Here is a 26,901-nt window from a genome sequence, read left to right as displayed (position 1 = left end):
TTTTGCCTTTTCTATCATGGCTAGCCTACCTTGTTTCTTAGCTTTATCATCTCCTATGTCGTGGAACACTTTTGCTTCAGAATCTTGATGTTGTTTAGGATATCCTTCCTTGTTTCATTGCCACTGACAATAGCAAAGTCTTAGCGGTTTGATGATTTCCCTGATCACTGCCATCTCAGAGATTAAATGGGTTTCCTCTTGTAGGTCTATATGGTTCCCAAAGGAGCTGAAGGTATTCAAGGTTTCCTTCAAAGAACCATATCTATGTTCTTTGTGTCCTTTGTCTATGCTTTTGGTCTCTTTTGTCCTTTTAAATTTCAAGTCCTTAGGTATATCATAATTTTTAACTAGCTGTGACTTAATAATTCCCAAATGTGGTCAATTGGGAGGTTTCTTCCTTGTGGGGAAAGATTTTCAATGCCAGAAAAAATCTTTCATCATCTACCCCTTTTAAATTTCAAGTCCAAAGCTATACCATAATTTATGTCTAAATATGTCTTCATAATTCCCAAATTTGGTGTTGATAAGGATGTTTTTCTTTGGGAAAAGATCCTCAATACCAGAACAAATCTTTCATCACAGAGTGACAGGGGGTATTTGAAACACTGTCTGCTTATTGAAAATTCAAAATGTTTCTCAGTCTTCCTTGAAACCCTTCTACTTTCTTAGAGAATGGAGAGAAAGGGCAAAGAATCCTGAGGATATTACTCTTCTTAGAATTTTTATAAATATTAATTTATATGCTTATTATCTCAACATGTAATCTTAATTTTGTCCAGCGAGTTAATATACTTTTTTTTTAGTTTTTTTTTTTGCAAGGCAAATAGGGTTAAATGGCTTGCCCAAGGCCACACAGCTAGGTAATTATTAAGTGTCTGAGACCAGATTTGAACCCAGGTACTCCTGACTCCAAGGTCGGTGCTTTATCCACTACACCACCTAGCTGCCTGAGTTAATCTACTTTAGAAGAGACTGAACTACAGTTATTCTTTTCGTATCATGGGGGCAAGGGTCAAATCTCCACAGTCTGAAAAATCCTTGTAAAATTTTTTGGTCCTCCCTTTTACCAGAAGGAAAGTCTGAGTTGTTATGGTATTAAATAGTTGATATTATACATATATTTTATGCATTTCTGCATTTCTATACTTTTTCCTGTTCTGTGCTGACCTTCACATGTCATCTATGGTTTCTAAACTGCCCAAAAGCTCCCATTTAATTTCTTATGCCAACCCATGATATATTGAAACAGTGATGGGGAAAGTCATGATATGGAAGGGATAACTATATCCACGTTAAAATCACACCTATATATGGAGTCAGAAAGCATGAAGAAGTAGCTTATAAAATAATTTGAGGAGGATTTTTAACAAGACATCGATTAGAATTTTGTTTTGTAAGACGTCATGGATGAATTTTGATTTTTACTAGTTGAGGGAATAATCATATTGGTGAAGTAACAGTGTCACACTTGGAGTACTAGAGTTACAAACAAAAAGCCAACAGAGTATGTCATGGGTCACTATTGTTCTATTAGAAACCAGGAGGGATGGGAATTCAGGGAAGCCTGGAAGGATTTGCATGAACTGATGCTGAGTGAGATGAGCAGAACCAGAAAAATACTGTACATCCTAACAGCAACATGGGGGTGATGATCAAACTCGATGGACTTGCTCATTCCATCAGTGTAACGATCAGGGACAATTTGAGGCTATCTACAATGGAGAATATCATCTGTATCCAGAGAAAGAACTGTGGAGTTTGAACAAAGACCAAGGACTGTTACCTTTAATTTAGAAAAACTAAACTGATATCTTATTGTCTGATCTTGCTATCTCTTTTAATTATGTTTCTTTCTTAAGGATTTGATTTCTCTCTCATCACATTCAATTTGGATCAATGTATGCCATGGAAACAATGTAAAGACTGGCAAATTGCTTTCTGTGGGGGATGGGGGGGAGGGAAGTAAGATTAGGGTAAATTGTAAAACACAAAATAAATATTTTTTTAAAAAAAGATAATAAAAAAGCCAACAGACATTTACAAATTATGTTACCGCTGCCAAGCTATTTAACTTCTTTCAATATGTTTTCTCAACTTTGTAAAATGGGAATAATAATAGAAAATCATTTCACAGACTGGTTGCAAAAATCAAATGAGATAATATGAATATAAATTACTTTGCAAAACTTAAAACTCTAGGTAAATGATAGCTCATTTTTAATTCCATTGAATTCACAAGTTCATTAAAGTATACTTTGTAGAAGTTATTTTAATTTAAGGGGCTTCTTTATAGTGCCTTATGCCTTCAGGGCATGTGTATTATAGGTAATTAATCATTTCATAAATCAAACTCCAATAAGCATTTAATGATTAAGATTATGATGGTGGTAACATACAAATCTTATACCAGAAAAACAAGAAGACAAGACAATAGCACAACTGATCCAATTGAGATTAAAAAATTCTGTTTTACATTTCTTTGTCTTTCTCATACGAGTGAATTGAATTATTTGAATGGCATGCAAGTGGAACTTACTAATATTAAGTAGAGGATGAAGGAAAAGAGACTTTTGGGGATGAGGAGGAGATAACTAATAGGACAGTATAAACATCAATAAATGATATCAAAACATCCAATAAAAATAAAGTTGGAATGACTAAAATAAATTATAACTAGCAAGTGATAAAAAATGCCCAGCTACCTTTATTGTTGCTATTTACTTATAGGTCTTAAGAGTATTAAAATAAGATATTCTTTTAATATTTAAAAATAATATTAATTTTTCCTAATATATCACCTATAATAAGCATTAACTATCATGTATTATTATATCACATTGACCATTATACAACAAATTCAAGAGTAATGAAAAAATATTAATTGGGGTCATATATTCACATGACCACCTGGTGGCACAATCGATAGAATGCTGGGCCTGGAATCAGGAAGATTCATCTTCCTGAATTCAAATTTGGACTCCGACACTTACTAGCTATGTGACCCTGGGTAAGTCACATAACCTTGTTTTCTTACTTTCCTCATCTATTAAAAGAGTCGAAGAAGGAAATGATAACTTACTCCTGTATTTTTGTGAAGAAAACCCCAAATGGAGTCATGAAGAGTTAGATATGATTGAAGGATAAATTAGACTTGGTCCTCCACTTTCAAGAAATTTATAATATAGGAAGGATTATAATAGACTTAGAACTCAAAGAGACCTTAGAAATTAACTCCTATGCCATCGATGATGTTACTCAAAAGGAAACTGAAGTCTAAGGAGATGAAGTGATTCAGGTCAGGTAGTAAGTGTCTGGAACAACATTCAAACTCAGGTCTTTCTGTTTTTGAATCTAGTATTATCTGTATCTATAAGAGAGAGGATACTTTGAAAAATAAAAGAAAATATCAACTAAAATATAATAAAAGTTCATGAGAGGTAGATGAAAAGTGACAGGAGAGTTCTGAGAGAGAATTTCTGACTTGGATTTAAAAAGACTTCATAGAGATGCTAAAATTTAAACTGCAGTTTTTGGAAGATAGGTAGGATTCCAATGGGCAGCAGCTTAAGAAGGAAGATATTCACGCATTGAAGAATTTTTAAGAAATTTTAAAGAAAAGTGGTATTTTTGTTTGACTCATATTGACTCAGTTATGAGAGAAGTTTGAAAGAAGGGTGAAAAACCAGGATGCAATGAAATTGTTCAAGGCAAAACAAAAACACTTGTTTCATTTTAGGAAGTTTATGAAGGTTAATAAATGATGTGATCAGAAGATGAATAGGGCAGTGGGATGTAAAATAGACTGAAGGTAAAGATATTACTTTGGAAGCTATAATATGAGATATAATGAAAGCCTAGAGTAGATGTGGACAGTTAAAACACTAAGGAGGGAAGAGAGAAGTAGGGATCATAGGATTTAGAAGTGGAAGAAACATTAAAGGTCACCTTGTATAATCATTTCATTTTACAATTTAAAGGTCACCTAGATTAATCCGATTATGTTACACATGACTCACCTGAAGCCTAGAAAGTTTAAGTGACTTGTCCTTCTACATGAAGCTTTTCCTACTTTCTCCTCTAAAAACAAATTGCTTTGTGTTTTTTTTTTTATACTTACATGTGAACACATTAGAATTTAAGCTTCCAGAGGACAAGGGGATGTTTTATTTTTGTCTTTTTAACCCTAGGATCTAGCATAGGATCTGGCACTTCTTGGTTGTTAGTAAATGTTTGTGGGGCTGCTAGGTGGTGCAGTGTATAGAGCACCGGCCCTGGAGTCAGGAGTACCCGAGTTCAAATTTGTCCTCAAACACTTAATAATTACCTAGCTGTGTGGCCTTGGGCAAGCCACTTAACCCCATTGCCTTGCAAAAAAACTAAAAAAAAAAAGTTTGTGACCCAGGTAAACTGACATAAAAATTAGTTGAGCTGAGATCTTAACAAATAGAGTTTGCAGATAATCTATTGGATGTGAGAGAAATATTAGAGCAAAAATTTAGAACTAATACTGTTTAGCTTAATAGCCATTTAGAAGCAGTGTCACAGGAACAGAGCAGGATCATGTCTGCATAGTGATTATCTACCCACTGCAACATAGTTGTTACAAAAAAGTACAAAAAAGTAGGACTTTGGGAAAGGAGGTATAGCACCATACATTAATTCTTTTGGGGCTGAAAAAAAAATCCTTTCAATCCAGTGCTGAATATTTTGTGTCAAATTTGGGCCAAAATAAGAATTTCACAATGGTTCAATTATAGATGCATTTTATGTTAGTTTCTTCTTAACTACCCTATAAATAACCCTATAATTCTAAATAACTAATAAAACTTACAATAAATATGGATTTTTCCAATATAACATCTATCTTCAAAAGAGTAAAAAGGGTACCACAGAGGAAGAAGAAGGGCACCAATGATTAAAGATGACTAAACCATTTCCTTCCAAGGACAGGCTTTGCCTGAGGTCTTCACTTAAGCAAAGTCCTTGCAAATGTTGCTGATTAACTTTGTGGTGAAGTGTGACATAGAGACATGGGGGAAAAGGATATATCTTCAAACTTCATCTTTAGGCTATCTGGGATATAAGATACTCTATCCTCTTTTTTAATCATTTCTCCAGGACAATTTTGTAAAACTCCTATTCCAATTTCTAACCTCTCTTACTGTTAGGAAACTCTTCTTTGTATCTAAATCCTTTTACTTTAAGCTTAAGCTCTGTTCAGCTCTAGGAGGAGATAAGAGCAGAGCAGTGTTCTCTCTTTAACCTGCCTATTTTTAAAGTTAGTGATTAGTTGGTTTATAACAATATATCTTCTTCAGACTGAGTAATTTCAGTGCCTTGAATTTTTTCCCTTAAGTCCTATACTGTTCTTAAACGACATCATTACTATTCTGTACATTAGCCTTAAGCTAAGAATTTCCAAAAAAAAGTTTGTTGTTCCTTAAACCCTTTTCAACCACCACCAAAAAAAATTGGGTTGTGGAAACCCCAGGATAATTGAATATATATGTACATATATATATATATATATATATATATATATATATATATATATATACATATATATATATATATATATATATACACACATATATTCCTTATAGTATTTTAGGTGGATTTATTAAGTGCTTATGACATCTACAGTAATAATGTCTGTCACCCAAAAACTCCAAATTAAAATTTGTAGTATGTAATTATAAGAATATAAAATTTATTCTACCAATAATTATGCAAAATAACAAAATTATAAAACTAATTATGAAATGAACATGTACTTTATTATGTACCATAATCCAGCAAGAAGTTATAGACTTGCTATTATATGCAAGATATCATTTTAAATTTACTTTACAAATTTTATTGAGTATATGTAGAATTTTTAATTAAGTTACAACTTATGAAAATTTATGAAAATGTTTAACAAGATAATTATATATAAATTTAATTTCTATTTTGAACTTTTATATTTGAACAAAGTTTTGTAATATTTGGCTTAATACCAGGTATGCACACTCTACAAACTAGTTCTGATGAATTTATTTCTGCATTTTGAATTAAAACAACAATAAAATAATAATAATTTATTCTAATATGTGGTAGAAATTGTAAGCATATTTTACAGACTTTCTTGCTGAGAGACAGAAATTAATTCTAAAAAAATTTACGTATAAAACCAAAGGACAAATTGAATAAGTAGTTATGATATATACTTTTATCATGAAGGTAGGTGGTATAGTAGATAGAGTACTGGGTTTGAAATCAGGAAGATTCATCTTCCTAAATTCAAATCTGCTCTCAGATTTACTAGCTATGTGACCCTGGGTAATTCACTTAACCTTCTTTGCCTCAGTTCCTCCTTTGTAAAATGAACAGGAAAAAGAAATGGCAATTGTATTTGCTAAGAAACCCCAAATGGAGGCAAAGTCAGATATAACTAAAACAACTGAACAACAATAGTAATAATAAACAACATGTTAAATGATAAATTATTTAGTTTATTGAATAGATTACTTAATTTTAAATAATGTTTCTATTTAAACCAGTTTTTATAAGGAAATAATGCTTTTAGATGTTACTTTTTTTCTCCTGCAAAGAGCTGTTCTCTCACAGAAACTACTGAATGACTGACTAATGTTGCCAACCAGTTAGTGATAACATAATGGAAAATAAGATCAGAAAATTACCTTAAAAAGTTCAGAGAGAGGAAATATAACACTTGTTTCTGCAGAGTGTTTGTAATGATCTGTGATGGTTTCAAGATGGCTTGTAATGTCTATGTCCAGAGAAATGATTTTCAAGGGACATGACATTTTTGTTTCCAAAGATGTGAATATTCCTAATGTCTAGATTATGATTACATAGTTAACAACCTCTGATTGCAGGGGAACAGAAGAAAATGAGGGAACTACTCTTGTACAGTAAACAGAATGCAAATGTGAGTATTCACCCTGGGAATCCGTTTGCATTTGAATGTTGATCCCTTCTAGCATTTGAAAAATTATTTGATGACTCTTTAAGAAAATGCAAAAACATGTTGTGTTGAGTCAGAAGCAGTTTGATATAACCATCACATGAACACCAAATTCATTTCCTCACTATTTCAACTCACTGCTGAAACAAATCTATAATACACATGCTTATCTTCACAGAAGGAAACATATGCTTGAAACATGATTGGACATTTAGTTACAGGAACCCTCCCCCCCCCCCCAAGAGAATTATGATTCCTGGAATCAGGAAAGACCTGAGTTCAAAGCTAGCCTAAGATGTTTACAAGCAGTATGACTTTCAACCAGTCTCTTATCTACTTATTGCTTTAGTTCCCTGATGATGATAAATATAACATCTTCTTCCCAGGCTTGTTGTAAAAGTCAAATAAGAATGTTTGTAAAGCTCTTAGCAGAGTAGGAAGAATGTCTGGTAGACACATAGTAGAAGCTATTTAAATGGTAGTTATTATCATTATAATGGTGCTTTCAGTTCCAGCCCCATTTAGTCATGATTCTAATCCAATGAAGAAGGTTATTCAAGTAATATCTCTGTCTGACAGATGCGTAACTGGACAGACACATTGGAAAAGAATAACAAATTTGGAAGCAGAAGTCTCAGTTTCAAATTGGCTCTGCAATTTATTATCTAAGTGAGGTTATCAAGTTATTCCATCCCTCTGGCCTCCATTTCTCTCAACCATATAATGAAAAGATTGAACTAGATGAGCTCTAACATAGCTTTAAGCTCTAAATTTATGATCCTATGAACCTGATGTTGAGTAGTGTAATCCTTCAGTTCAAATTTGTATAAGACTCTTTTTATTGGTAGAATTTGATTATTAGGCATTCTGTGTATGTGAGGGTGGAGTTGTCAATAGCTTAGAAGAGAGATCCTGATCTACTGATTTCTAGCATCAACAGAAAAGGCATTGTAGATCAATTAAGATCTCTGGAGGGAGAGAGAAATTGGAAGAAGTTAACATGTAGAGAGACAGTCTTTTAGTTAGATGCTAAACCCTACTTTCAACAGTAGAGACTTTGAGGAATTTCCCCTTGGGTGAGATCTAGGTCCTCTCTTTTCCTCTCTTGACCTCTCTTAGCCCTCCCCTCCATGAGACAACTCTTACACTTTGTATGTTCTTGGTGTAATTTTTGTCCTTATATTTTTTCTGATTTCTATTTACTGATAACTTTGTTAAATGATTTTACTCTCCATTTGTGATCTTTCTGCTACTGGCATTTAATAGGAAAATAATCAAGCCTTGGTTTGTTATGTAATAGAGAACAGGAGTTAAGTTCAATCTGTTTATTGAGTTCTGTTGGTTACCTCAATGTGAATTTCTTCTTTGAATTCTTATTTATCCTTGATTTTAGACACTCTTACTAGGACTTTTATTGTGATTGATAGATAATTCCAGTTCTACTTTGTGGTTGAAATCATTTTGCATCACCCCGATTGTCTGTGCTTCTTTTCTTTTATCTTAGTTCAGTAATTCTGGTTCCCTTGCCATCCTTTGGCTTTCTGTCTCTTAACCTTTTTTTCCTTATGTAGTGCTTCTTTACCTTTGCCTCCAGATGCTCCGCCCTAGTGGTGTTTAGGATAATGATTTACCAGGTGTGATCATTAGTATCATTAGATCATTAGGGCCCCCCTTTGACCACAAGTTAAGCCAGCCTAACTTGTCTTTTTGAGTTGCCATATTTCTCAGAAATAGAAACCATGGACCAGGCATATGTAGGAGGCCTACAATGAGACAAGGCTAAAGCTTCCTTAACTTTCCATCAAAGTTGACATAATTTTCTATTTTTACCCCTAGGTGAATTCTCAGTGTCTCCTTGAGAGTTGAACCAACTACAACATAGACACTAGTCAATCTGCATCAGACTGATAAACTTTGTGAGCAGGTAGAACCCTTGTAAACAAGCAGACTATCTTCAAAGTAGACCATCATATCTTCAAAGACTAGTACTTCCCAAGGGGAAGTATTCATGTTTCCCATCCCTTTTGCTGCCCTTCTCCTCTCCTTTGGGAAGGGAGTATTCCTTTCCCCTCCCCTACTGCTGGTATTCTCCTTCCTTGACACTCATTCTGCTCCTCCCATGAGACTTCACTTTTTTGGTAACTCATAAATATTCAAATTTCTACCTATTTTGTGACCTCACTTTGTATTGGGCATAAGGATTTCCACATACATGTTCACTTCTGTTATAATAAATCAAGTTATTATTCATATCTTGTGGAATCTTGACTTTTGATTAACAACTTAAAAATTCTCCTAACAGTATTTAGGAAGCCAGAGAGTTTTAATTCTATCCAACTAACACACTTCTCTGAAGCAAGCAGATTGGATAGTTTTCTGATATCCATCTTCTGCTTCCTCTCCTGTCAGGAATTTCCTTGGAGAAAAGAGGGCAGAAGAGACTAGAAATATCTTTTGATACCTCTCTGGAAGTTATATCTAGACAGTTGTATGTGTACAAATGTAACCTACATATGGCCATCACAAATACACTCTCCCTGTATGAACAAACAATTGGGCCTAAAATAATAGTCATTGTATAGTGAAACTTTGGAAACAAGATCTGAAGATATTATCTACTCCTTTTCCCACTTCTGTGCCTTCTGTAATCTACTTTGTCCTCTGAAGTGGAAAGAACATTGAACTTATAATCAAAGAATATAGATCTATACCTGTATGGTTTGGGGGAAAGTAATTTAATCTTTGTGAGCTTAAGGTTCTTTTTGTGTAAAAGGTCAGGGAAAAGAAGGATCTAGCCTTGAAGACTTTTAACATCCATTTACATGTACCTTCTATAAACCTGTGATTCTATGATTAAATGATCTCCAAAATCCATTCAAGTCCCAAATCCAATAGGTCTAAATCAAAGAATAAATACGAAAAATATCATTATTGATTTGATATAGATTTTGATAGGGCAGTAGGTGATGAAAAGGATTGAAGATAGAAATATTGTATAGAGGGTTTAGAATCAAAAAGACTCATCTTCCTGAAATCAAATCTGGCCTCAAACATTAAGTAACCCTGAGCAAACCACAACTTTCTTTGTCTTAATTTCCTTATCTGTAAAATTAGCTGGAAATAGAAATAGCCAACCAATTCAGTATCTTTGTCCAAAAAAACCCAAATGGGGTCACAACATGCTGGACACAACTGTAAAACAACTGAAGAACAAAAATTGATTTATGAAGCACGCATTTAGTTCCTCCTGTGTGCAAAATATTGAAATTGACCCTGAGGATTTGGGGAGAGGTTGGGGGGGGGGAGTTTATCTGAAGCAGATTTCATTGGTCTTTGCAGTTCCTGGTGAGGTAATTAGATTTACTAATTTAAACCAAAAACTCTTCTGCATCTTCCAGCCTGAGATATTGAAAGGTTGCTCTTGCTGTGACATATGCAGCCAATATCTGTAAGAAGCTGAATTTGGACCCAGGGCTTCATAATACTGAGGCCAGCACTCTAGCCTCTAAGTCATGTTTTCTTTCTTGAGATTACAATGACAAGTGTGAGTTACTTGTTTTCAAGAAGCTTGTAGTCTCTTTTGTTCTCTTAAATTTATTAGGAATCATCAGAGACATGAGAGTCCAATGCACGGTATGTAATCTGAGTTTCATTTCATAAGATTCCCATTCATCTTAACAGTCCTTCTACTTCAAAATTTAATTTTTACTTATTGTCTGTCTCAAACTTTAAAACATGATTTAAGTTAAAAATAATTTATTAAATGTTATTTGTCTTCTAAGAACTCTTCTACATATCAGGGATAAAAAAAGTTCCAAAACAGTCTTTGCCCTAAAGGTGTTCACAACCTAATAAAACACAATTGCACTTGCAGTCTATCATACAGGGCAACTATGAGAATTATTCATGTTTGAAAAACACGATAGACTGTGTTAGTTATATTCAAATTATTAATTTCAAATCTACTCTTTTTAGTAGTCATTAATAACTAATAATTACTCTTAAATTCTAGCATCCTTAGTTCATTGGCCCATAACTGATTTTATCTAATACTTCTCATGTATTTTTCCACAGAAATGTGACCTGGAATAATTTAGCTATCCCAGATACGCACTGCTCCAGAGAAATCGAAGAAGGTTACCAATGCCCACCAGGATTTAAATGCATGGACCTCGAAGATCTGGGACTTAGCAGGCAAGAGCTGGGCTACAGTGGCTTTAATGAGATAGGTCTGTCTTACTGGTAAAACACATTTTTAGTATCCATTTAAAATGTTTATTAAGTGGGTAGAGTTGACATGTAAATGGTTTTTCATATTGTCTGATTGCATTTCTTTTTTTGATAAAAAATCAAAACTCATATAAAAATAAAGTAGTTCACTAATTATTTGAAATAATGATATAAAGGTATATTTACTTTGGTCTAGTCCCATGAGCTAAACTTGTAAAATAATCTTAAAAATGAAAAAAAATCTTTTCTATAGAGAAATGTGTAATTTGGGTTCCTTTTGGTTTCATTTGTGATTATCCTGCATAGAATAAATGATTGTTTGTTTCACTTGAACTCTAAACTTAAACAAATTTCATTTGGTGGATAATTTGTATTTCATGTATATAATCTTTTATAGATTTTTGACCAAGTCATATCTTCTAAAATAACTTAGTTATTTCTTAAATGAGGTATCAGTTATTGTCTGTTTTCATTGCTTATATATTGAATCTTAGTACCTACATGAGCCTTCTCAGAAGAGAACTTTCTATGGCATTATGATGAATATTTTAAATTTCAGCTTCTTTAAGAGAGGAGACAAATCCATGTGAAATATTATAATAGAAGGATTTAATTGAAATGAACAACAACAGCAAAAAGTTTGGATATATAATCCTCTGGGAACATAGCAGTTGTAGATGTGATGAACCCCTCACTCTCTTCCCAAATCAAGTGGAAGAAAACTAAAGTGCCACTAATAAATTTATATTAATTTATTACTAAATTAGAATAAAGTACTATGCTAGGATAATAATTAGTATAGAGAATTCATTAACTTGTGATAGAACTGAAATATCAATATTATTGAATGAGAACTGAAATCTATTTTCAGCTTTATTTTATTAACTTTAATAATTTACATTATATTGAATAACTCTAATTTTATATATGTGCTTATTAAATATTGAAATAAATATCAAATACTGACATCTTTGATTATTCTATATTAACTGCACTATTAGAGAATTAACAGGACAATGGAAGTAATGTCATATAAATGTGTGAAGAAAAATACATATCCACTCTGTAGGTATAAATATTTTTGTGGTCTATCAGTCATTCAACAAAGGTTTATTAGTAACTTACTATATGCCAGAACTCTGCTAGTGATGGCAGTATATAAATTAAAAATGAACTAGCTCTGCTTCTAATAGTTTTATTACTGTGTTGGTCTAAACCTGATTAAAAGAACATATAAATATGATTTATAATCAGCTTTATTTTTAATTATATATATTATATATATATATATATATATATATATATATATATATATATATACTATAAACTTTTTGGTTGCAGATTAATCATTGCAGCATGATTAGAGTGAGGAAAGAATTGAATTGTTTTCCAATTTCTAAAATTCCAATAATGTACCATTATTATACTTCTTATGCCCTTGGGAAAATCACTTAACTTCCTTATAGTTTTAAGTTCTCCATTTTCTAAAATAGGGATATAAATTATTTTACTGTAAAATTCCTAGAGGTATTATAAAGATATAAAGTACTTTGTGACTATACAAATATAAGCCATTATCATTTTACTTCTTCTTAGAGGAGAATGATTTTTAATGATGTAATTTGAAAATCAGTATATTATATACAATAGGACTTAAGTGAATTATTTAGGTGGGAAATGGTCATGACATGTTTGTAAACTTGAATAGACATTGGATTTATGACTTAAGTGGTATAAGAAACTCCTGCTATAAAAAAGATGACATCTTCTTTGGAATTTATGTATTTTATTGCCTGGAGGACTTAGAAGTTAAGTTATTTATCCAGTATCAAACAGTTAGTATGTAGTAGAGACTAAACTTTAATCCCATGTCTTCGTAATTGCAGTATTAATACTCACCATTAACAGTTATTGGTTTTGGAAATATGCACATTAATGAAGGAAATAATTATCTTTCAAAATGTCCAAGTATGAAGACAAGTATTAGAGATGGCTTAAAGTCCCTTAAGGAATAGTTATATTCCTAATCATTAATTTCTAAGGTATAAATATATACAGACCTCTCAAGAGCTGATTTGGGGCTGCTCCTAAAGCTGGGGGTATTTGAAGTATGTTTTCCTATAGAAATAATGTGGAGCATCCAAGACTAGATCCCATATTCAAAACAGAAATTGAACTGGGAGGCAGAATGCCATTTTAGGTTTTTGTTCCTTTTGCAAGGCAAATGGGGTTAAGTGGCTTGCCCAAGGCCACACAGCTAGGTAATTATTAAGTGTCTGAGACCTGATTTGAACCCAGGTACTCCTGACTCCAAGGCCGGTGCTTTATCCACTATGCCACCTAGCTACTCCTTGCATGCCATGTTAGATAGAATGAAACTTAGGAACTTTGTAACTCTGAACAATTCATTGTTCCTTTTCCCCTTAGTTTCTCGTTTCTAAAGTGATGGCCTCTCTGGACTCTAAAATACCTTCCAACACTGAATTGGTAATCCTGTGAGCCACAGTCATTATTTACTAATATGAACTCTGTGTGATTTGAGCATAAGGCTTTTAGAAGAAGAGAAAAGAAGATGCAAGCAAAAAAAGGGAAAGAGGAAGAAGGAAATTTTCTAGTTCTTAGGACCAGTTATACAAAATTTCAAAATAGTTGTTGGACTTCAATCTCATTTCGAATGCAAACTCATTAAGTTCAGGGATCCTGGTAATTTTTGTCTTCAAATTCCAGTCGCCTAGGACCCAGTGCCTTATTCTAGTAGGGACTTAAATGTGTGCAGAGTTTAATTGAATTCTTCCCTCTCCCTTTTGGTACTTTTTCTCTGTTCAAGTTTTTTTCCTTTTATTATGGTGTATAATAAAGTCATGATCTCCTAAACCACCTTTTCTCTCCTGCTTAATTCTAAATTGGAAGTTTATTATGTATACAGCTATTATTTCCCAAATACTCTTTACTTAGTATCTTCTCCAAATCAAATCTTCTATTCCCAAGGGCAGATGATTCAAGAAAAAAATCCCTTTTACTTACAAAAGTGCACTAAAATTTGAATGACTGTTAGCCTTTAATCTGTCTCATGCTATTTTTTGTTTTTGAAAGAGAATCTTTGCATGTTTCATTATTTCTTTTATTGCTAGATTTCAATCAATGTAATGAGTTTGATTTTATAGTATATATAAATTAAAAATAAAGCTGATTACAAATTATATTTGTATGTCCTTTTAATCAGGTTTAGACCAACATAGTAATAAAACTATTGCAGGTGGATGGGAAACAGTCATCCTATAAAGAATCTTTTTTTTTGCATGTGTTATCTGGCTCTCCTAAACTGCTTTACACAGCTTCTCCAAACACAGAGATTCCCTAATGTCTCAAATATTCATAGTGACACTGACATCTTTGGATTGTGAAATGGAAGAGGAAGAGAGGGAATCATCTGTAAATCAGAAACTGCTTGCTTAGTTTATAGTCTATGAATATCACTATATCTACAAATGTAAATATAGATACAGATGTTTGATGGTCTTACCTATTTTGGTTTCCAAATTATACCATTTAAAATCATTTTCAAGTAATTAGACATACATTGAACATGCACTAAAAGTATATAATAAATATGTACAAAATGAATGAGCAATTTGCTTTATGAATATGGCACTTTAAATGTTAAGACTATACTTGACTTGTCCTGTTAATTCCTAAAATACATCATTACACAGAGTAATCAAAGATCTTAACATTTGCTATAAAATTAGTATAACTTTGATTTTTGTAAATTAATGTTACACACATTTGATTATCAAAGTTGACAGCTTAGTACTTTTAAAACATAACTGTATAATAGTTTGAAGGTGGTGATAAATCTAAATGTTATAGAGTTTCAGGTTTAAAAGGAAGCTTTTGAGTTTCTGATTGATACAAAGGCAGTAGGGTCTGCAAAATAACTGTACAATAGTTTGAAGATGGTGATAAATCTAAATGTTATAGAGTTTCAGGTTTAAAAGGAAGCTTTTGAGTTTCTGATTGATACAAAGGCAGTAGGGTCTGCTTCTTGACTTTATTACTTAAAGTTAGTCAGGAGACTAGCTAAAACTATGGAACAGAGAATATTTTTTGTTATCTGGTATAAAAGTAGATGCTTAATAAGTTGATTTGATTGACAGATGGATGGATAAAAGACACTCATGGCATGATTTATTCTCTTCTATTGGCATTGCAACCAACAACTCATCTCATCTGATCTTTGAGAAAAGGGGTTGATGCAAAACAAGTGTGGAATTCCTACCATTGGTGAATTCTGCCATCCTGTGGCAGATATAGGGTTATATTAGCTCGGTGCCAAATCATTATTTATTTTGATATGCACATGAAGATTCCTTGACCATTTGTTAGGAATAGAGTAGGGTACAGTATTATGACCATCTTCCATGATAAGTAAGGATACAACTGCTTTTTTAATGAGGAGAAAAGATGAGGAGAATGGTAAGTAATAATAACTTTTAAAACAAAATTGAATAGAGTCCTTAAACTATTATGTTTTTCAAAATATTATAAGTCCTGTATGCATTGATATTACAAATTTTACTTGATTTTCATGTCATTGCTAACTAGTTCTAGTTTATGGTAGAAGATGTATTAGGAGATATTTTCTTCCTTTATGGTTCATGCTTTTTTGTCTGATTTTAGATTCCAATATGTTGTCTTCCCTTTTTCATATCAACAACTGTTTATTAAGTCCTCCATATATACTAAATAAATAAATAGTGAATAAAAAATGGAAGGTGCTAGCATTAAGGATGATTATAAAATATTTCTCAGAGAAGATGGGATTTTAACTGGAACTTGAAGGAATGCAGGGAAACCAGAAAGCAATGATCAGGAGAGAGAAAATTTGAGGTATGATAGAAAGCCAGTGAAAATCCATGGAGTAGGGATATGAAGGGTCTAGTACAAGGAATAAGAGGTCAATGTCCCTGTAACTAAGAATTATATAAAGGGCATACCATTCTAGAAAGATTACAAAGCAAATTTAAATGTTTCTCAATTAATTATTTGGTTTCACCATATTATATAACTGGTGTTTTGATCATGGTAAGCTTATTGCCTATATAATTAGTATACATTGTGCAAAAATGATCAAAACCAGAATGGATAAAAATGTCACCGTTACTTTATAGTACCTGTGAATGTATTTTCACAAATTTCAAAATTTCTAGTAGGTCATGGTGAAGATTTTTGCTTGATCTAAAACTCTGTTAAACAAATGGTGATCTTGAGTGTGTGATCATCCATTTAAGGATGCTATTGCATTTGCAACATAATTAGCTGCCTAATAGTGCATCTAAATTTGGCCAGTGTGTTTGTATGTGTAAATAATCATGATTAATTAAAGGCTATCATGCCAGTTTTTTCTTTGTAACCAAACTGTCATGGAATTAATTCCATTTCAAAATGTATAGCAATCTTTTTTTTATGAAATAATATTTATCTTTTTAAAAAATATAATGATAATGATAGTGAAAATACCCCACATTGCAACATATGTGACAATGCTAGATTAGATGATACTCTGAATTACCATATTAGGATGAGGTCCCCTCTGTCTTTAAATCTATGATCTCATGATCATTTCTCATCTAAAGGAAGAACAAATTAAATAATGCCTAAATTTCTACTAAAGTGCCAATTATATTATATCTCTTTGTCTAATATGCTAGAAGCAAGTGTTAGAATTGGTAACTATGTGCAATATAATGTAGAGCACTATGGCATATTTGTTAGGATAAGCCAAAAGGAAATGGTTAGACATAAAATGACAGAATATGAGCGGTGTGTTTGTGTGGCCTATGAGACAGAAGGTGTTCTTGAAACCAGGAAACAGAATAATTGAAACCTCTTCAGGTTAAGTCTGCCAGCTCTCTCTAAATTCAGTGGTCTCTCTAGTCCTTTTGTTTCAACTAGAAACTTGTCACTGATTATAGTGAAATCACTTAAGGCAACTGTACGTATTAAAGTAGATAGAAACAGGATGGCAAGAAAGAAAAATGAAAGGGATTAAGAAGAGAAAAGGAAAGAGGAAATGGAACTTTGGTCACCACATCTTGTGGTCCTTCTAATTATTTGAAATTTGGTGGCAAAGATATTCTCTCTCTGATCTTTACCCTTTTCACATTCAATTTCTGTCAAATCATTATAAGGAGTTATAGCTGAACAGTGCTTAGTGCCTCATAATAAGAATTTAATAAATGTTAGTTCCCCTTGCCCTACCTAAGTCCAACCTCATTCCTCTGTTAAGAGAGGCAATTAGGCACAGTAGATAAACAATCTGAATTCAAATACTTCCTGAAGTGTCTGGGAGATATATGTGCTATCATTTAGATAATCAATCAGCATTTTCCCAAATTGTTAGCACATTCCAAATTATGTGCTAATTGCTGAGGATATAAAGACAAGATTGAAGCAGTTCCTGTTTTCAAGAAGCTTATAAGGTCAGACCCCATAAGAGTCTCCTCTTCTTCATTTATAAATGAGAATATCAGTTATATCGGTCCCATGGAGAACTTGTGAAGTTCAAGTAATAGAATATATACATGTCATTTATCTATATTCCTTATTCCCATCTTCTAAATACCTGTTTAGAATTTCATATACTTCCAACTCAATCTTTGAGTTTGATGAAATTTTAGGGTGTATATAAATACATTTAAATTTTTTATTTATGCAGTTGAATAACGAGATCCATGATTTAATATGAAAATATATGTAAAATATCAGAATTGTAGTATTACCAAATTAACAGAAAATATTACATTAACTTCCTTTCAGACATGGCTTGTCACTGTATGATAAAGGTTTATTTATTAAATATCAAACCATAGGGAGGGAAGTAATATTGGAGGAAAAATTGTAAAACTCAAGTAAAATCTTTAATTAAAAAATAATTAATAAAAAATATCAAACCATATATTGTTGTGGTTGTAGAAGTTAAAGTGACCTGGGTAAGGAAGGGAATACTGTCTCTTTTAGCTCATATTTCTGTTTCTCCCTCCCTCAAAGTACATGTCATACATCATTAATTTTATAAATCCATGTTCCTTTTGATGTAGGAAGTCCTTTCTTTTTTTTTCTTTTTTCTTTTTTTTTTAGATTTTTGCAAGGCAAATGGAGTTAAGTGGCTTGCCCAAGGCCACACAACTAGGTAATTATTAAGTATCTGAGACCAGATTTGAATCCATGTACTCCTGACTCTAGGGTCGGTGCTTTATCCACTTTGCCACCTAGCTGGCCCAGAAGTCCTTTCTTAATCCAGAATGTGACCTATCTGTATCTGTACCCATAATCTGTCCATCCTTTTGTCCATAATCTCCAATAAATAAACCACTGTTTTTATTTCTAGATCCCCTAGAATTTGTGTGATTATCAGAGTAGCATATGACCTTCTCATCAGTTTTGTCTTCTCACATGACCAGTCATTCTCTCCCTTTTATGCTGCTTCTCCTGTACATCTTTCTTTAAAATGTATTTTGGTCTGAATCCATAGATCATGAACCATTTTAAATATCTGGACATTCCAGAGTTAAATTTGGAACTCTAGTGTTTCATGATTTTTAGTCATATAATATCAGAAGAAAATTATTGTATTTTTAAAAATCAGGTCTTTGATTCAAGGTAAAGCTCAGAATCAAGAAATGTAGAAGAAAGTAATCTCTTATCTCTAGGAAGCTTATATAACTTCATCTTTTAAAGGTCACGGAAAAGATCTTGGTTGGTAAGGTGGAAGCAAAGCAGAGAGAACAGAAGGTCATGTACACCTGACAGATATAAACTAGTTAAACTCAAATCAATGTCTAGTTGAGTGCCAGGTATATTGTAAGCTCCTAATAGATATTGGGGTTTTTAAAGTTCTAGTTTATTTTCAGTTTTATAATTTTTCCCCTAATTTTCCTTCCCTCATCTGCCCCACCCCACAGAAGGCAGTCTGTTAGTCTTTACATTGTTTCCATGCTATACATTGATCTAAATTGAATGTAATGAGAGAGAAATCATATCCTTAAGGAAGAAAAATAAAGTATAAGAGATAGCAGAATTACATAAAAAGATAATGGGTTTTTATTAATGGTAATTGTCTTTTTTTTTGTTCAAACTCCATGGCTCTTTATCTGGATATAGATGGTATTCTCCATTGCAGACAGCCCAATTGTCCCTGATTGTTGCGCTGATGGAATAAGCGAGTCCATCAAGTTTAATCATCACCCCCATGTTGCAGTTAGGGTGTACACTGTTTTTCTGGTTCTGCTCATCTCAGCATCAGTTCATGTAAATCCCTCCAGGCTTCCCTGAATTACCATCCCTCCAGGTTTCTAATAGAACAATAGTGCTACATGATATACATTTACTGCAGTTTTTTAAGCCATTCCTCAATTGAAGGACATTTACTAAATTTCCAATTCTTTGCCACCACACTAAAAATTTGGAAAAATGTTGGTTGATTATCTAAATGAAAGCACATATGTATCTCCAGGACACTTCAGGAAGTATTTGAACTCAGATGCTCCTACTCTAGACATATTGTTTATCCACTATTATCTGCTATGAATATTTTTATACAGGTGATGTTTTTACCCTTTTTCATAATCTCTTCAGGGTATAGACCTAGTAATGGTATTTCTGGATCAAAGGATATGCACATTTTTTGTTGCCCTTTGGGTGTATTAATAGATATTGTTAACAACTCATTCCTTAAGTTGGGCCCAGGTAAATTTATGAATGTTATGAAAAAGATGAAACAGATTTTTTTGCTTTAAAATTTCCTCTTTTTGCAAGCTCTCCATTTGCAAGTCTCCATTCTTCTAGTGGGGTACCTAGTTTTGCTCTTTTCCCAAAGAGGAATGTTTTTAAGAATTTGAGAGTCTTAGCTCATTCATTCATTGGAATGTTGACATTTAATATAAATTCACCTCCTGGGAAGGACTCTTGAAAAACCAATAAAACCTTCAATCTCTAATGGCAAAAATTTTGCTCTGTGTTTCTCTAGACTCCTATTCCCTTTTGTAGAAATGAATCTAGGTTCTCAGATATTGTGCCAGTAAAGATTAATCTAATAGATTTAAGTGGGTTGGAAAAGCTTGCAGAGTGCTCCAAATGGTGAACTGTACTTCCTGAATCAGCCTACCTAAATTTAATGAAACTCATCAGTAATAGTCTGACCACTTGGTAATGACAATTAAGAAACATACAAAAATATCTGCTTCTATAATAAAAATAGCAGGAACGTAGAGTGTGCAATTTTTATATTGCCTCAAAATGGTAAATAAACCTTAAAATATTTGTTGACTATGTGAATGTAAGATCCTTATCTTGGAAGTGGTAATTTTATTCTACAAAGGATACTTGAGTCTATTTTTAATATTCTCTTGATAATGTTGAAAAAAGAAGATGAGGGTTGAGATTCTCCTTGAATTGTCACATAAAGGAATTCATGGATGTAGTTTAAATGGACCCAAAAGAAATTATTTAAAAGTCATTTTATTGTATTATATAGTACTCTTCCTTTCTAATATTTTTATTAAGTATAGTCACTCTGAAAATAATTTAATGTTTCTTATGCTGAAAAATTTGTTAAAGAAATTGAAGTAGAAAAATACTATAGAAATTTTGACAAGATCCCCTAAATCAAGTCAACATGTACTTTTATACCCTATGATGTTTATGCGATAGCACAAAGGAGGAAGATAAAAAAAATTAGCACATATTAGGAGCAAAAATAAAGAAGTCAAAGGCTTATAGAAAAGACTCAGTGAAGCTGATTTCTTGACAAAGAAGATAAAGGTTAAAAAAAAGGAAGAGAAAGAGAAAGGAAGTGGAGGATTAGAAGGAGGAGGAAAAGGATTGGTACCAGGAAAAAAAGGAAGGAGAAAAAATAATTTATAATGCCTTAAGTAGAAAATAAACGGATCATAAATTTAGAGTTGGAAGAAACGAGAATATACGCGCTTTTGCATCCTTTTATAGATGAGGAAACTATAGTTGAAAGTTCCAAGTTGCTTAAGCTCAAACAGTTGACCAGTGGTAGTACTGGGATTCAAATCAAGGTGTCTTGACTCCATATCTGTTGACATTTCCATTATATCCACTTGATCATTAGTTGTGGACTGTTGACTGACATGAAACTTATTTCACAATAGCTTATCTCTGGGCATTTAAAATTGAGTCAAAACTAGGGTAGGGAAGACAAGGCTTTGACCTGAATCCTACAAGGAACATGCTTCTCCAATTAGAGTTTCTAGAGCTAGGTAATAAGAGAATGGAGAAGGAAGAAGAGAGGCAACTCATTGTAGCTGAATAGAGCCCTCTATTTGAAATCAGAATGGCATAGGTTCACACCACATCTTAAACACTTTGTGAATTTAGGCAAATTACTAACTTCTATGTGCTTTGGTTTCTTCATCTGTAAAATGAGGGGGCTGAACTCTTAAGGTTACTTCTAGTTTTAACTTATGCCCCTTTTTTACTTAAAGATTTTATTTATTTTGAGTTTTACAATTTTCCCCCTAATCTTACTTCCCTCACCCCACCCCCCACGGAAAGCAATTTGCCAGTCTTTATATGGTTTCCATGGTATACACTGATCCAAATTGATTGTGATGAGAGTAATTTATGTTTCTTTGACTGGATTATCTAGCCATCATTATCTGTATGAAATGATGCCTTCTCATCAATGTCACTGCTGTCCCTCCCCTTGGATTATTTTTTTGTCTTTCTGTCTGCCTTCCCATTTTTGTCCCAAGTCAGGTAATTTCTAATTCATCTCTGAGTCATATCATTGATCAGCTAGGGCAGAGGTCAAAATTAACATCAAATTAAAATAAAGAGAAAAATTGTGAAATTTAACTCCAATCCAAATGCTTCAAATAAACTGTAGAAAATGGAAAGTACATAAAGATGAACTTGTTAACTATTTTTAGTATATTTTTTGAAGATTTAATTTATTTTGAGTTTTTCCCCCCTGATCTTACTCATCCCCCCACAGAAGGCAATTTATCTGTTTTTACATTGTTTCCATGGTATACATTGATCCAAATTCAATGTGATGAGAGAGAAATCATATTCTTAAGGAAGAAACATAAAGTATAAGAGATAGCAATATCAGAAAATAAATTATCAGTTTTTTTCTAAATTAAAGGTAATAGTCTTTGGTCTTTGTTCAAACTCCACAGTTCTTTCTCTGGATGCAGCTGGTATTCTTAATCACAGACAGCCCCAAATTGTCCCTGATTGTTGCACTGATGGAATGAGCTAGTCTATCAAGGTTGATCATCACCCCCATGTTGCTGTTAGGATATGCAGTGTTTTTCCGGTTCTGCTCATCTCACTCAGCAACAGTTCATGCAAATCCTGCCAGACTCCCCTGAATTACCATCCCTCCTGGTTTCTAATAGAACAATAAGTGTTCCATGACATACATATAACACAGGTTGCTAAGCCATTCCCCAGTTGAAGGACATTTACATTATTTCCAATTTTTTGCCACCACAAACAGGACTGCTATGAATATTTTTGTACAAGTGATAGTTTTACCCTTTTTCATCATCTCTTCAGGGTATGGATCAAAGGGTATGCACAATTTTTGTTGCCCTTTGAGCGTAGTTCCAAATTTCTCTCCAGAAAGGCTGGATGAGTTCACAGCTCTACCAACAATGTAATAATGTCCCAGATTTCCCACAACCCACAACAATAATCATTATCCTTTGGCCAGTGTGAGAGGTGTGAGGTGGTACCTCAGAGAAGCTTTAGTTTGCATTTCTCTAATAAGTAATGATTTAGAGCAATTTTTCATATGACTATGTGTTGCTTTGATCTCCTTATCTGTAAATTGCCTCCTTTGACCATTTGTCAATTGGGGAATGGCTTTTTTAAAATTTAACTCAATTCTCTGTATATTTTAGAAATGAGTTCTTTGTCAGAAACATTAGTTGTAAAGATTGTTTCCCAGTTTACTGCATTTCTTTTGATCTTGGTTACAGTGGTTTTGTCTGTGTAAAAACTTTTTAATTTAATGTAATCGAAATCATCTAGTTTGTTTTTAGTGTTGTTCTCCATCTCTTCCTTAGTCATAAACTGCTCCCCTTTCCATAGATCTGACAGGTAAACTAGTCCTTGATATTCTAGTTTGCTTATAGTATTGTTTTTTGTGTCTAAATCCTGTATCCATTTGGATCTTATCCTGGTATAGGGAGTGAAGTGTTGGTCTAATCTAAGTTTCTTCCATACTAACTTCAAATTTTCCCAGCAGTTTTTATCGAAGTGAGAGTTTTTATCCAAATAGCTGAACTCTTTGGGTTTATCAAACAGCAGATTACTATAATCGTTTCCTGCTATTGCACATAGTCTATTCCACTGGTCCACCTCTCTATTTCTTAGCCAATACCAGACAGTTTTGATGACTAATGCTTTATACTATAATTTTAGATGAGGTAGGGCTAAGCCGTATTTTTCATATGTCTTAGAGAACTCTTAAGTGGTATAGAGCAAATGCCACCCCACCACCACACACCCATTCTTGCACAGACAATAGAAGAAGCCCCAAAGAATTTATTCTTAAAAATCAGCAGAAATAGAAGTCAAGAGTGCTACTATTGAGAAGGGATGGGAGGTTGAGATCACCTGATGAAACACTAAAAGCAGTGAAAGAAAAGCAAACTTATAAAAAGTTATACTTGAATCACAACTAAGAGATATTTCAAGAACCTTTTATCATCAAGCTGGAGGAAAACATCTATATACAAAATCAGTCAACTAACATTCATAAGCATCTTCTATAATCAAGGTACCATGATAAATACTAGACATAGGAAAGATCTTGACCTCAAGAAGTTTACATTCTAATAGGTAAGATAACATGTGTGTGTCTGTGTGTGTATGTGTGTGTGCGTGCGCACGTGTGCACACAAAATATATACAGAACAAATAAAAAGGCACCTGTGGGGGGGCAAGTATGGGGAGTCACTGGTAACTGGGGTAACCATGAGAAGTCTTCATATATAAAGTGGTATTTAAGCTAAATTTGAGGGAAGTTGGGTCTTAGAAGAGTGGTACATTAACTGTTAATAGGAAAATAAAAGGATGTCAAAGAGATGAAATGAGAGGGGGTATAGTTCAGACTTGGGGGATATTCAGAGAAAAAGCACAGATGTGAGAAAGAAAATTTCATATGGGAGGAAGAAGAAGTAGATTAGTTTGACTGGACCAAAGTGTGCAGAAATGAGCGTCAATTGAGAATGAAACTAAACTTGGAAACCAGAGTAACTTGAAAGATGATGTTCTCCTTCTCTGAACTAGAAATGTTTGGAATAGAAGAGGATTTGGGAGGGAAAGACGAATTCCTTCAAAATATCTAGTTCAAATAGCCACATATAGAAAGATGACTAGGATTGGAATAAAGATTAGGGCTTAATATATAAAACTATATATCTCCAAGTTTTGTAAAGATCTACAGATACCCCCAAATTGGGAAGTAACCTGAATTGCTCTGGGATATGAACAATGAGCTAGTGAGCAGGAGAAGCCTTATCTCAATCTATTTATTTTCATTTCTCCCCTTGGATGTAATACAGACACAGTTTGAGACCAGGGTGGACTTCCTCTCAGAGGAGGTCACCTGAACAGATTTCACAGCATTTGTTCTTTGATCAGAGACTATAGAGTCACACACACACTACATGAGGAATGGAATATGACACTTTCAAAATTAAGTTAAAAAAGCAAATAGATTTGACTATGTATATCTGTACATATTTATATGTATGTATTTTTATCCAGAAATGATAACATTAAGTTGCTCTCACCTCTACAAGGTATTATGTAAACCATATCTATCTATCTGTGTTTCTATCTATCTATCTATCTATCTATCTATCTATCTATCTATCTATCATCTATCTATCTAAAACCTTGCCTTGGGATGGCTAGGTGGTGCATGGGGCAGCCAGGTGGCACAGTGGATAGAGCACCGGCCCTGGAATCTGGAGGACCTGAGTTCAAATGCAGCCTTAGACACTTAATAATTACCTAGTTGTGTGGCCTTGGGCACATCACTTAACCCTTGGAAAAAAACCTTAAAAAAATATTGATTCATAGATTTAGAGTTGGTAGGGACATTAGAAGCCATCTAAACTGGGGGTTTTTAACCTTTTGTTTTATGTATGTATATTACATATGTATTTAGGTATTCCTCAGAATAATGTTTTGCTGCTTTTAAAAATCATATTTGAAGGAATGGTAAATTTTATTTGAAGTTTCATTAAAATGAAAATGTATTTTTTTCCTGTTACTATATGATTGCCCTGAAATTATCCATGGACCTCTAGGGGTCTGTGGATCACTGATTAAGAGACCCTGATCTAGACCAACCCTCTCATTTTACATTTGAGGAAATTAAGACCCAGGGAAATGAAATGGCTTTCCCCAGATTGCATAGATACAAGAGATTCCATGCCCTCTTACTTTAAATCCAATGATTGCTCCAAATACTTGATTATATAGAAGAAAGGAACAGGAAGACTTTTATAGACAAGTTTACACTGCAGATCCCACCTTTAGAATCACAGTTGAATTAAAGGTAAAAAAGACTATGAGATCCTACTGTGTTTATTATTTATTGATTACAAAAATTCATTACTGACTAAAAACAAAACAAATTCTTAAGGGTTATTCTCTAACAAGATATCTCTCAAGTGAAGAAAGATCAGAACGAAGACATCAGCAATAAGTTATAGATACAATAAAATAAAATAAAGACCAATAGGCTTTTCAGGATTTTTCAAAGCAGCTCAACCTTATTCTCATTTGCATAAAACAGAAGAGCAGATTGAAGGGAAGTTGAAAGTAATTTTCTCACCACTGGTGAGTAACCAGTTTTGCTAAGCTCTTTCTGTTTTTTTCTTTGAAGAAAAAAGAGCTCTGGGGATAACTTGCTTAGCTAGAGGATTATGATAGGAAATAAGAATGAAAATGAATTTCTGACCTTAAGTCAAATGAAAGATGAATTGAGGGAGTCAGATGCAATAGTGTAGGAGTGAGAATTACAGAAAAGAAATTATTTCAACCTGGGCATATGTTACCTTATGTGAGCAGTCTGATTATTGGGAAGAATTTCAATGACATTGGCTGAAAAAATTGACTGAGAACTGTTACCCTCTCCTGTGGGGAATAGGCTTATTAATCACAGCACCCTCCCATAACCAGTGAATGGTAGAGGTGGCTGAAAGAGCCAACTGACCGAACCATCTCCTCCTCTACAGGAAAGAGGCTTATTAGTTACAGAACATCTCATAGATAGTGAAAGAGTATTATATGACCCTGGAGCAGAGCTGAAATACAGAAACAGGAGTAGGCCCTGGACAGAAGAGCTTGATAATTTCACCAGAAAACAATAGCAGCTCTGTAGAATGAGGCATGAGTTTCCCATCTCAAAGAGTACCCACCACATGCACTCCCTATATGCCCATCATGATTCCTATTATTGTTTATTCTGTTTAGTTCTTGATAGATGCAATAAATGAATTGTACTTAGTGATATTCTGATAATTATCAATTTCTAATTGGTTATAATTTTAAATGAGGTTCAAAATATATTTCAAAATTTTTTAAAAGCTTAAAAATAGTATTTACCTCTTATAGAATTATATCTTCTTGAAGGCAGGGACCCT

The 26,901-nt window shown here is 33.3% G+C and overlaps 1 protein-coding gene across 1 annotated transcript in view; it reads left to right on the top strand.

The window, feature by feature from the left end:
- LOC141492275 (sodium leak channel NALCN-like) overlaps positions 1-26,901 on the top strand; it is a 121,878-nt gene that overhangs the window by 63,271 nt on the left and 31,706 nt on the right. The window contains exon 4 of the mRNA XM_074192774.1: positions 11,045-11,212. Within this exon, the coding sequence (XP_074048875.1) occupies positions 11,045-11,212 (168 nt within the window). The remainder of the gene's footprint in view (positions 1-11,044; positions 11,213-26,901) is intronic.

The sequence above is a fragment of the Macrotis lagotis genome, chromosome 6 (assembly GCF_037893015.1).
Source record: "Macrotis lagotis isolate mMagLag1 chromosome 6, bilby.v1.9.chrom.fasta, whole genome shotgun sequence".
NCBI classification, from domain to species: Eukaryota; Metazoa; Chordata; class Mammalia; order Peramelemorphia; family Peramelidae; genus Macrotis; species Macrotis lagotis.
Note: the sequence above shows the minus strand (reverse complement) of the source record. Positions and strands in the feature narration are given on the sequence as shown.